Source organism: Oryza glaberrima, chromosome 12, assembly GCF_000147395.1.
Source record: "Oryza glaberrima chromosome 12, OglaRS2, whole genome shotgun sequence".
Lineage (NCBI taxonomy): Eukaryota > Viridiplantae > Streptophyta > Magnoliopsida > Poales > Poaceae > Oryza > Oryza glaberrima.
The window spans coordinates 13,912,662-13,925,294 of record NC_068337.1 but is presented as its reverse complement, the minus strand read 5'-3'; the positions used below and the strand labels follow the sequence as shown (position 1 = coordinate 13,925,294).

At 36.0% G+C, this 12,633-nt stretch overlaps 1 protein-coding gene across 1 annotated transcript; it reads right to left on the bottom strand.

The window, feature by feature from the left end:
* Nucleotides 1-534: 534 nt before the first annotated feature.
* Nucleotides 535-10,643, bottom strand: LOC127757523 (alpha-dioxygenase PIOX). Its single transcript, XM_052283048.1, has 11 exons — nucleotides 10,501-10,643; nucleotides 6,688-6,779; nucleotides 5,625-5,888; nucleotides 4,630-4,779; nucleotides 4,057-4,190; nucleotides 3,685-3,898; nucleotides 3,339-3,484; nucleotides 2,940-3,167; nucleotides 2,018-2,220; nucleotides 1,292-1,535; nucleotides 535-985 (listed from the first exon to the last, which is right to left on the bottom strand). Exons 2-11 carry the CDS (start codon nucleotides 6,775-6,777, stop codon nucleotides 802-804), a joined length of 1,857 nt encoding a protein of 618 aa, XP_052139008.1. The 5' UTR covers nucleotides 6,778-6,779; nucleotides 10,501-10,643; the 3' UTR covers nucleotides 535-801.
* Nucleotides 10,644-12,633: the final 1,990 nt, after the last annotated feature.

The window sequence follows — 12,633 nt, the reverse complement described above, 5'->3', positions numbered from 1 at the left end:
ACTTGCTATACTAAAAAGGCATAGCAGAGCTGATACACAACAGATAAGTTTTTTTACTTTTTAATAAAAACAAAGGAAATCGCCTACTACAAAAGAAAATAAAATAAATAAAAACTGAGAGGAAATTCCATTTTCGGACTGGCGTATTACTTGAACTGTTCACCACTAATTCGCGTTAGATCGATATTTTGTGATTTTGTCAAATCATCTTCATGAATTGTTCCCTCTTAGAAGTATCACTTTATTTAATCATTTGCACATTGAGATAACAGGAAGATATCGCGTATAAAATTAAGAAAAGGTATGATTAATGGTATATTAGGGCATTTTTTTTTGTTAGAGAGGATGAATTATGGGTGTCAATGGATTGGGCCAAATAGACAATATATCATCATTTTTTTAGTCATACATTTGAGATCGATTTGATTATTTTAAAGAAAAATATGACGATCAAGCCCAAGATTTCTTTAATTGGTATAAGTAGATGTACAAGTATACACTGTAACCAAAACCAAAAGAAATAAAAGAAAGATGTAATCAAACAGAAGATTGTAGGAAGATGTTATATGGTCTCCTCCTACTTATTTTCCCAGCCATATTTAATTACAATGAACAAATAATAATGTGCAATAAATTGTAAACAAATGAGCATACAACTTGTGTCGTGCGATGAATCCTATTACATATATTACACTGACATATTTAACTATATTTACACTGAACAAACACCATAATTCTGTAAACAAATAATATTTCATAGAACTTGCCAAATAATATGGCAGGGGGCCTTTAATTTTTGCACTAGTAGTCTGCATCCCACACAGAGAAAGCACTAGAGGACTTCATCCACTTGGCAGTGATTTCAGGGTAGTGCCGGTTGATCACATCTCGTAGGCCTTCTGTTGTTTTGACCCATTGCATCCCCTTCTTGGTGTATGTTTCCTCATTGAAATTGCTTGTAAAAAATCGATCTGCTTCGAGCCTCCTGTTTTTAGAGATGTTAAATTAATATTCATATCTTAACTGAGTGGTTATCATCTATAATTAGTACTTCCACATTTGACTTCTTTTTTTTTCTGGTAACATTCTGGATCTACCAGTAATGTACCCATATATAATGGTCACATCGTTATATTTTCTTGCCTTAATAAACTTTGGTTTGGGTAAATTTTGAATCACTCAAAATAAGCTTAAGCCACATTCTCGGTTGTTGCCTAATACGTTTAGCAAGGGCTTAAACCAAAATTGGTACTTTGTCTAGCATTCAATATTAGTTAGAACTAAATGTTACCTTGATGCCATTAAAATGAAAATGTTGAATGCTGTTTCGCTTATGGCAAATCCCTTGATTTTTTTCTCTGCCATAAGACCAACAAGAAGATCCAATTTCTCTACATCATCTCCGTATATTGCTCTTATGGTTTCAATTGCATCCTTGTCACTTGTCAGATCCTCCCAGCTTTTTATTGGAATCAGAAATAGTCTCCTCCTGAACTCATTGTACCTTGGTACACTTCTCTCCCTGTCTCGGTATACTTTAATTTAGAGGAAAAGAAAATGATATTAATCTCAGTATAATCATTGTCAAAAGGCATTAGACACAGCACAATGTCCTCTTTACTTAACTTGGATAGTACAGTTTTTGCTTAACATTTTTGTTTATACTAGTACGCAACAATGTCCTTGTTTTTTAAATAAATGCTAGTTAAGGTCACAACATACAAACATGATATATGTCTCGGTAAGAGAATCTTGTATTTTCAATCTGGTTAGTACAATAATAGTTCGAGAATTCTTGAAAATTGAAAAGTATGTTGTGATAAATTTCAACATAGTAGTTTAATTAAGGTCACAATACTTGTTCTAGCACTTCATTTGTTGCCAGTGTGAGTTATTTTCAATATTTTTATGCATTGGATTATTCTTGGTGGACCCTAGCTTGTACCAACTTGACATGGTGCAAAATCATGATCCTCTACTGGTAGTGGTATAAATTGAGTCTAAATTTTAATTATACCTTCTAGGGCAGCAAGGTCGATTCTGTCAGATCGATTGGTACCATCCAAATTTTGTGGAATGAGGTTCCTGAAGAAACTTGGGTAGTTCCATAGTTCAAGTGCACCACAAGCTTGATATCCCATTGATAATGCTTGTTTTTCAAACCCTATTTTTGATAGCTGTTCTTCCCCCTTGAGACCAATCATCTCTCCAATATCGATGCTACATTTTGACACAAGAAAGAAATGGTGTCAGTGTTTATGTCAGTTATACTAAAAATGTGCTAACTGAGCAGAAAACTTATTGTGACCAAGATTATACATTCTACTTTTTATTGTGTAGCTAAGAAGCTAAAAAAATAATAAAAAAATCTATCTGTTTGTGTCGAGTTCAGTGTCTAAAGTCAGGTTCAGTAATCCATGATGTAATTAAGAGTCGATATGTAATAGAAGAACGTCTTAACTTTTTTTTTCGTTATTTATTTATAATCTACTATTTTTCTGTCTGATTTAATAAATAGAAGTTGTTAGTTTGCATTTCATCTTCCACATTAAAAAAAATGAGAGGGATGGATGCCAAACATAAGGCCCTATTTAGTTCCCAAAACCAAAATTTTCACGCTGTCACGTCGAATTTTTGGACACATGCATGAAGTATTAAATGTAGAAAAAACAAATTACACAGATTGCGTGTAAATTGCGAGACGAATCTTTTAAGCCTAATTGCGCTATGATTTGATAATATGGTGCTACAGTAAATATTTGTTAATAACAGATTAATTATAGGCTTAATAAATTCGTCTCGCAGTTTCCTAGCGAAATATGTAATTTGTTTTGTTATTAGACTACGTTTAATACTTTAAATATATGTCCGTATATCCGATGTGACAACCAATCCTAAAAATTTTTCCCAACTAAACGAGGCCTAAATTGTTTACTCACTCTTCCAGGTATGGTGGGGAATTATTTGCATCGGGTTGCCCTGTCGGATCCCTGAGCTTGAGAGTGCTTGGTATTAGGGAGTGCATTCTGTAAACACTGGTAAACTCTTCAGTCAAAGAATAAGGTACGCCATGGTTGTTCGGCTTCTTCAATCCCACAAGCCCACCTAATATCGGTCCTCCTATGTGACCAAATGTGTCTTTTATTTTCTTACCCAATAATCCATACCTTCACAAAAGAATCAGAATATCAGGTAAATTGTACACATTCTCACTAATTTAATTAATTTGAATTTGCAGATGTAAATAAAATTTCCACTTGGAAAAGTAATACCCGCATCAATGGTTATATTTTTTTTCTTTCGGAAAATATGAGAAAATGAGATAAATGTATCCTCACCAATTTGCGCGCATTGCAGCTCTCATGGTTTTTGTCTTGAGAAGCTCGACAGTCCAATCAATAGTGTGAACCTTTGCAATAACAGCAGAAGTGACCAATTTGGCATACCGATACAATTCTTCGTCCGATAGGTTGGGATGTTCTTCCTGAGATTAAAACAACATTTGTAAAAAAAAAATTCATATTTTTAGCATTAAGAAAACAAATTAATGTTTTGGTAAATAACAGTTTATATTCTTCCTAAAACTAAACAAATAGACAATCAGTGGCAAGCTAGTCAAGAACAGCAAATTATATTCTTCCTAAAACTAAACAAATAGAAAATAGTGATGATATATTCGCTTACCTTTATTGCATCACAAACTGCATTGTGTTCCTTAACAAAAAGAGCTTGTAAGATCGAAACACCAGCCCAACTGTTGCGAATGTCGCCGGATAATGCCACACCGTTCTCCTTATGCAAAAGAAGACCGTCATCTCCGATCACTAGTTTTCCATCAACATAAGTCCTGAGCTTTTCTGCCCTTTCCTCATTATTACCATATACTGCACTCCCATCCCTTGGTATATATAATTATAGAAATTGCAAAAAAAAATTACGACATTTTTTATGGGCAAATATGCATTGATTTATATATATACATCAAGTTCATTCTTTGTGCTTAAGATAAATTTTTGATAAAGATCTTAACTCGAGAAAACCTTAAGCATTACTCACCACCAAGCTGTGCGGACATTGTAGTGACCAATCTTTATTCCATCAGAATTCGTAGGCAGTTCTTTTGTGGGGTGGAACTTGAACGATTTGAGTGGGCACTCATTGGCCACTTCTTTTGGAGCTGTGATTTCAATCTAGAAGAAACCAAGAAAATTGAATTATATATCAACTAGCAATTAGAGGTGGTAGAGCCCAACCCGACCCGAGAAACCTGCTCGACTCGACTCGAATCGAATCTGACCCGACTAGACTTGACGTTTTCCAAAAAATCAAATTGACCTGACCTGACCCGACCCGACCCGACCCGATCCGAGATCAAATAGCATCCAATCCAACTCAAATCAATATATGATAAAAAAAGTTGATATTGAAATCGGCCCGACCCGACCCGACCCGAGATATTCTAGAAGGTCAAAGTAACCCAACCCGTCCAACCCAAACCTGACCCGCCCGCCCGATTTGCCACATGTAACTACAATATATATTTCAAATTCTCAATGGAAGATGAAGACTTATTTTTATGACTTCAACAACTTAAGGCTCTCAAATTAAGGAATTAAATCAAGCATGCACCTGTCCGGTATCCTCCATATGATCCATCCAGTCATGAACCATGAACTGTATCCATGCAGCTGCTAGTATATTGAACTGTTTCCCTGTGTCCTTGTATTCTCTCCTGGCTAACAGCTTTGTCGCCACAACAAATGGATCTGGGCTCGTCAACTGCGTCGATAAATAACAGCTAATTATTTTATGCATAATTAACCTGATGATTTAAAAGTGTACCTCAAATTTCCATCTGTTAACAGTATGATCTAATTAAAAATAAAATGGTTCTATTTTTAAATTAACAAGCACATTAGCTCTTATCTTAATATATACTGACAAAACTCGCGTCTTATTTTTTTGAGTTTCAATGTTAATTAATTCATTCATTTACTTATTTGAAGCATGCAGAACGAACTACCAAACAAAAGTTTCATAAAAAAGGGTGTTATTATAAAGTCTTAAAGTCAAAGTGTCAAACTAAATATTAAATAAGAAATAAAAAACCAAACACTTTTTTTTGGTGATCTTTACTCCTTTATTTTGTTTCTTTCACTTTAATTTCAGATTTATTTTTCATTAACTAAATTCAATATATATGGTATCTAATTTTCTATTGAACAAGATAATAGGGATGAAAATTGAAATCAGCTGGTAAATATAGATCAGGTCAGGCCGAGATTAGATCAGGCTTAGCATATTTGTCCTGGTTGATCTTACCATATACCCCCTCCATCCCATAAAAAATACAATCCTACCATGTGTGTCCAGATTCATAGTGGATTGGCTATTTTTTAGGACAGAGCAGTTGGTGGCAGATCATGTAGTAAAAGCAAGTATAAAACAGACAAGTAAAACATGTTAGGTAAGGCTAGCTGACACCCTAGCAGTACTATCCCTATTACATGCTTAGATACAGGCTGGACTTTAGGGAAATAAGTGCTTATTAATTAAGCTATTAACTTGTATTGTTAGAACTTACAAATTTAGAATTCTGTAAGAAAATTTGTAAATAGAAGTACCTCATCCTTTTGATCAACCGGCTCCATGTTTCTCCCAAAAAAGGTGTTTTGGCTACCAGCCTCGGCATTATGGGGGTCGTTGTACTTGCCATCTTCGGTGCGGTACAGGAACTCCTTGGGATCAAACAGAGCACCATGAGAACTCCTCCCAACAGCTAGCAGGTTGTATTTTTCGAGGAGGGTCCGGCGGGTGTTCAGGTAGAGTAAACCGATCGGAACAGGCACCTTGTGCCACAGGTTTCTCTTGTCAAATGCATGAATGAACTACATGGACGAAATTAACAAGAATTAATTAGTTAATACATTGGGAATTTAATTAGGTATATGTGCATATGTAAAATTAAATACTTCAACTAATGAGGAATATCAATTGGAAAGCTTCAAATAACTTGAATAGTTAATAAGGGGGTGCACAAGCATGATCAAGCTTAAGTGTATATGCGTGCTTCTATAATGGCCATATTTACGAACATAATTTGTTAATTACCATGATATGCAGGGAAAAAAATATTACATATTGACACGCATACTCATTTGAAAATATACTTAATTATAACAGATTTCCCTAATTAAATGGTGCATCAAACTTAATTTGGCGTATTTTTTGAGATATATATATATATAGACAACACACACACACACCTGAGATATTAATTAAAACAGATCAAACAATTAAAATCCTGCATCGCTTGCTCAAAATATAATTTATTTTTTGTTGCATTAGAATTGTTATATATATTATATGTGATCAATTATTTTATTATAAAAATAACACTTCATTAATGCCAAGATGTAATTAACTAAGTGCTCACCTATATATGTATGCATCCTCTCTAATTAACACCCTTATCTTGCTATAAAATAAAAAGATGACCACATCAATTACATGCATACTGATTAATTTTCATAGATAATAACATAATCCATATATATGATCAGACATTAATATATAATCACTACCTGATATTCTTAAGGAATAGGTATGTATGTATATTGTATGCAGTATGTACATCAAATAAATACTTGATATATAAATTACTCTTAAAAATTAATTAAAACGTACTAGAAAGCCAATCTTGTCAAAGAAAGACATCTTAGAGAAAACATCACGGAGGTCCGGATGAACACGAGGCTTGAAGAGTCCTGAACCCATGGCTACATGCAAACAAATTAAATGAATGAATGATCTTGAATATCAGGGCTTACAAAGAAGTAACTAACAATGTATTATTCTTTGGAAGGTATAACAATCAATAAGGTGTAGTACTATGTTTATAATTAATAGAAAAGACATGCAGATCAACCGGTTCTCAGTATGTTCTCATACTCAAAGACATGTGCATGATTGATTTGTTGGTAAGTTGCGTACTATATAGGCATTTAAATAAATAAAAAAGATATGATGTGTAGGTGTAGCTGCTCAGGACCGATAATTTTATGGGAGCTGATACAGTGATACTGTGGCTGTGTTTAGTTACTGAAATTGGGGAGAAGTTTGGAAAAGTTGGTAGTTTAGAAAAAAAAGTTGAGAGTTTATGTGTAGGAAAGTTTTGGATGTGATGTGATGTGATGAAAAGTTGAGAGTTGGGAAAAGTTTGGTGTGAACTAAACACATCCACGGACCGGTCAAACTTGTTTTATATGTGTTGTAGTTCCAATCGTTGATACGGCATGTAAATTTGTTTATTATGCAGCGAAAATTTCTTATTATGCATATAAAACTAATTTGTTGAGCCAAATTGTTAAATATGTGATCAGAATTTAAGCAATCAATATGACCGGATTAGTTTTCTACTAGGATTTTGTATTATAGGATTAGTTTCCTAGTAGGACTTCGAGTCTTTGCCTATTAGGACTCCTAGATTCTCTTATATGTATCCCTTATAAGCCGCACAGGAAGAGGTGCGACAATGCAATGTATCCCTGCGTTTGTATCCGACTCCTAAATAGTGATCATTGCCAGTTGGCGTCCGTGGTTTTTTCCTGACGTAAAATTCCGTGTCTGCGTTATGCATCTATTTTCTTAACGAGTGGTATCAAAGCATTGGAGATTCGATCTACACGACGTGGTCGTTTTTCTTTCTGCAATCCCTGCCACCAGTGCAATTTCTCGGATCGAAGAGTCGATCTGATTAGCGACGGCGGTAGCTATGTCGTCGTTAGTCTCATCTAGTCAGCAAGTCAAAGGTGGAGTCTATCTGTGAGGCGTCAATGCCGGGCACAGATTAATTAGGCTTAATAAATTCGTCTCGCGGTTTATAGACGGAATCTGCAATTAGTTTTTTTATTAGTATGTGAAAACTCCATAAAACATTCGATGTGATACCCCAAAACTTTATACCCCTATAACTAAGGCCTGGTTTAGTTCCCAAATTTTTTTCCCAAAAAGTCACATCGGATCTTTGGATATATACATGGAGTATTAAATATAGATTTAAAAAAACTAATTACACAGTATGCATGGAAATCGTGAAACGAATCTTTTAAGCCTAATTAGTCTATAATTAGCCATATGTGCTACAGTAACCAACATATGCTAGTGACAGATTAATTAAGCTCAAAATATTCGTCTCGCGGTTTTCAGGCGAGTTATCAAATTAGATTTTTCATTCGTGACCTGTAACCCCTTCTGACATCCGACCAAACGTCCAATATGACACCCAAAAATTTTTTTTTTCGCGAACTAAACAAGACCTAATTAAACACCCCAACCAAAAACCTCACATCGCATTCAGCACGAATAAATACGGTCGGAAGGACAAGGTGACGAGAAAACTCGTGGCCAAAGGACGGCCTGAATAAATACGAATAAATCCAGCTGCAGCTCAAATAATATGGAGGAGGCTTTGATACATAAGTACAATTGTGGGTTGTGGGTACCCTCAATTCGAATAAGATGGTGTACCCTCCCTCCCATAATAATTATAATAATTAAGTACAGTTATAGTTTCAGTGCTGAACTTTAATCACTTATTTTATTTAAAATATTTTTACAATTAGTACTTTTATGAATAGTGCTTTTATACTTGACTTAACTTTGAAATATTTTTTATAAATTTTTTAAATAAGATGGACACTAAAACGTTGGACACGAAAACTTACTGTTGAACATTATAATGTGACGGAGAGAGTACTATTCGTAGGACAGTGATGGAGGACGACGCACGCGGCTGCATACGCGCCAAGTGGACAAGGAAGAAATTCAGACATCGACGGCGACACTGACAGCAAAATCGTGGGTTGTGGTCGTTGCAGCTGGACAGGGTTACACGTCTCTTGTGCATCGGCCTGCGATTGGCGAGACCCTCTCAACTGTGGATATAGCTACATCCCTGCATGCACCATCATTTTGCTTGTGCATTTGCGTGCACGTGCCCTTCGTACCAGGAAATCAATTCCGGTGCATTGATTTGGTTCTGTTTAATTATGTGAATGCAAATTCACGTTCAATTGAAACCCATGTTTACGAGGAGGAGGTTTATACGGAGATCAACTTTATTTTATACATCCAGAGTATTTCTACTAGGATTTTATAATTTATACCAGTAGATTTAGAATTTTATTTCCAATACGAGTTTGAAGTTTGATCTATCGCTCCTGGATTGAGATGCGAATATTCTCATTACGGCAGACAATGGAGACTAAGAGGAACCGAGGAAGAAGAATAACAAACACTGCATGATCGATACAGGTGATCGATGGAACAAAACATTGTTTTTCCATTGATCAACAAATTTAATTGCCCTTTCCCTAAAAATAGGTCACCTATGTCAGTCTATGGCCGTGTTAAGTTCGTGTGCCAAAAATTTTTTAGTATAAGGACACATATTTGAAGTATTAAACGTAAACTAATAACAAAACAAATTACATATTCTGCCTGTAAACTGCGAGACGAATTTATTAAGCCTAATTAATCCGTTATTAGCAAATATTTACTGTAGCATTACATTGTCAAATCATGGCATAATAGACTTAAAAGATTCGTTTCGCAATTTACATGCAAACTGTACAATTGATTTTTTCATCCACATTTAATATTTTATACATATATATGTCTAAATATTTAATGTTAGATGTTTGAAGGAAATTAAACACTGCCTATGTGTAAAGGCTAAGGAAGGAGGCCTGACTCCATCAGGAGTACAGTCCGGCGTCATACGTGGTTGCCATACTAAGAGGCAATCCACACTGGCCATTGGGAGGCCAAGGAAGAACCACATAACAGTTGGTCGATCAGAAATTGCAAAAATCACAAGAAGAATTATTCCGCTGCAGCAGTTTATTGAGGACCAGATCTCGGGTCTAAATTTTACGTGCATCGAACCCTTTTATTAGTGTCGGTCAGTATTACGAACCTGTAATAAAGGTTCTCCAACCTTTAATCCTGGTTAGTAACACCAACCAGAAAGTGCCACACGAGTGAATTCAAAAGGAGAACGTCCAAGGGCACCCGCAATGGTTATCTATAGGCTCTCTACAAGAGATCCATATCAGCATATTTTCCTACTTGGAAGAGATTAAATGAAGAGAGAGAGAGCAAAGCTATCTACTAACCTGGAGATAGTCTATAGAGAAAAACGAGGCAATATATTAGAGAGCTATAGATACCCATGTAGACATACTATTGAGATAGTTTACTGTTAATCTAGTCTATTGCTGAGATGTACATGTTTTATAGAGAGAACCTTACTTTACCATTGCGGGTGCTTTAAGAGCTTGTCATATAATATATGTGTGTGTGTGAGTCTGCACAATGGTATGAGAAAATTCTTCACTCTCTCTCTCTCGTCTGCGGCAACCCATACAGGTACCAGATCGGAACAAGCAAATTAAATGAAAGCACTCAACAAGAATTCAAGAAACGATGCTTAATTACCTGCTGGCAGAAGAAAAACCTGGAGATGTGCTGAGCTCGATCTCAGAGGAAATTAAAGCACGCCTTTTCGGAGAAAGTTATTAAGAGGCTCAACTCATGCTAGGAGAAGAAGCCCGCACGCTCTGCCTCTGATGGTAGGTGCACGCCGCTATAAATAGACGTACACCAACTACTGATAAAAAAAGAAAAAAAAATAATGTGGCATAAATGTGACGGCTTGACCAATCTTTATCTTTACTAAACGGAGGCTTAATGGACACGCAGTGATTTTCTAACATATATCCTGTCCAAAATTATCATGAAAACCTAACAAAATATATATTCATAAAATTTGTAGGATCTAATTTTGTAAGATCTAGTCATAAAATTTTAAAAATATATCTTATTTATCTATCTCTTTCATGAGTTGTGAATGAAATCCTTTTAGAGGTAGTTGACCGCGATTGGTTTCCCCTTGAGGTTCATAGTGGCATCATATATAAAAGAATAGATTAGGAAGGAGGCAAACCTCTCTGCACGTGTACGACTACCTCTGCGACATAGACACTTCATCATAAATTATAGGAGCATATGCAACACGCAGAGGATAAATTATAGGAGCATGCAACACGCAGACGCTGATTCATTCAGCACCAAATTAATCATTGATAATAATCCTATTTGTGGGCAGTAATTGAGTCTGGTTAATTTGAAAGATAACTACTCCAAATGATATCTGCTGGTAGTATGTTTGGAGAGAAAAATAAATATATTGTACATAGCATCGGACGTTGCATCTTGATCCTAACATTGCACAATCATCTGCGGGTAGTAAGTTTGAAGTAGAGGACGCGAACATTCAGGATTGGGCTCAGTACAGCGAATTTGAAGAAAATACAATAGGCGAGGTGGACGGTGCTGTTGAAGATAACGACGGTGCAGATGATCTTGGTCAGATGTTATGGGATATAAAGGAGGACTGCGGAAGTGAAAAAGATTTACTCGATGTGGTCATTTTTCTTTCTCGGATCGAAGAGTCGATCTAATCAGCGACGGCGACAGCCGTGTCGTCGTTAGTCTCGTCTAGTCAGCAAGTCGAAAGTGGAGTCTATCTGTGAGGCGTCAATACCGGACATAGATTAATTAGGCATAATAAATTTATCTCGCAGTTTACAGACGGAATCTGATTTTATTTTTTTATTAGTATCCAAAATCTCTATGAAACATCCGATTTGCAGCCCAAAATTTTACCCACCTAAAACTAATTAAACACCCCTACCAAAAACCTCACATCGCATTCAGCAGGAATAAATACGGGCGGAAGGACAAGGTGATGAGAAAACTCGTGGCCCAAGGAAAGGAAGGCCTGAAGAACTTTCCCTCCAGCTGCGCGCCATGTGGACAAGGAAGAAATTCAGCAAAATCGACGGCGACGCCTGACAGCAAAATCGTGGGCTGTGGTCGTTGCAGCTGGACAGGATTACACGTCTCTTGTGCATCCGCCTGCGATTGGCGAGCCCTCTCAACTGTGGATATACCTACATCCCTGCATTGTGTGCACAAACACAATGATGCATGCAAATGCCCCAAAACTTTACAGACTGTATCTAAACACACCCTAATTCACCAGCTGCGGTACTAATTCATTGGCTGCATGCATACGGACTTAGGCCTTGTTTATTTCCCAAAATATTTTTTCTAATAACGTCACATCTAATATTTAGATACATGCATGAAGCATTAAATATATAGATAAAAAAATTAATTGCACAGTTTGCATGAAAATCACGAGACGAATCTTTTGAGCCTAATTAGTCCATGATTAGCTATAAGTGCTACAGTAACCCACATGTTATAATGGCGGATTAATTAGGCTTAATAAATTCGTCTAGTGATTTCCAAACGAGTTATGAAATTAGTTTTTTCATTCGTGTCCAAAAACCCTTTCCGAGATCCGGTCAAATGTCCGATGTGACACCCAAAAATTTTCTTTTTCCGAACTAAACAAGGCTTTAATTGTTTGGAAGGAACCGAGGCATGCGGACCAAAATACGACACTTTTTTGCGACTTTCTCCCAAAACCAAATACGACACTTAGGGCCTGTTTAGTTTCTAGGTGTAAAATGTTAGGTGTCATATCGAGTATTACATAGG

Excerpts from the sequence above, each read along its gene's own strand:
- LOC127757523 (XM_052283048.1), bottom strand. The coding sequence starts at position 6,777 with ATGGGTTCAGGACTCTTCAAGCCTCGTGTTCATCCGGACCTCCGTGAT. Across the intron at positions 5,889-6,687 it reads TTGACAAGATTGGCTTTCTA|TTCATTCATGCATTTGACAA; the intron begins GTACGTTTTAAT and ends TCGTCCATGTAG. Across the intron at positions 4,191-4,629 it reads ATATGGAGGATACCGGACAG|ATTGAAATCACAGCTCCAAA; the intron begins GTGCATGCTTGA and ends GGTTTCTTCTAG.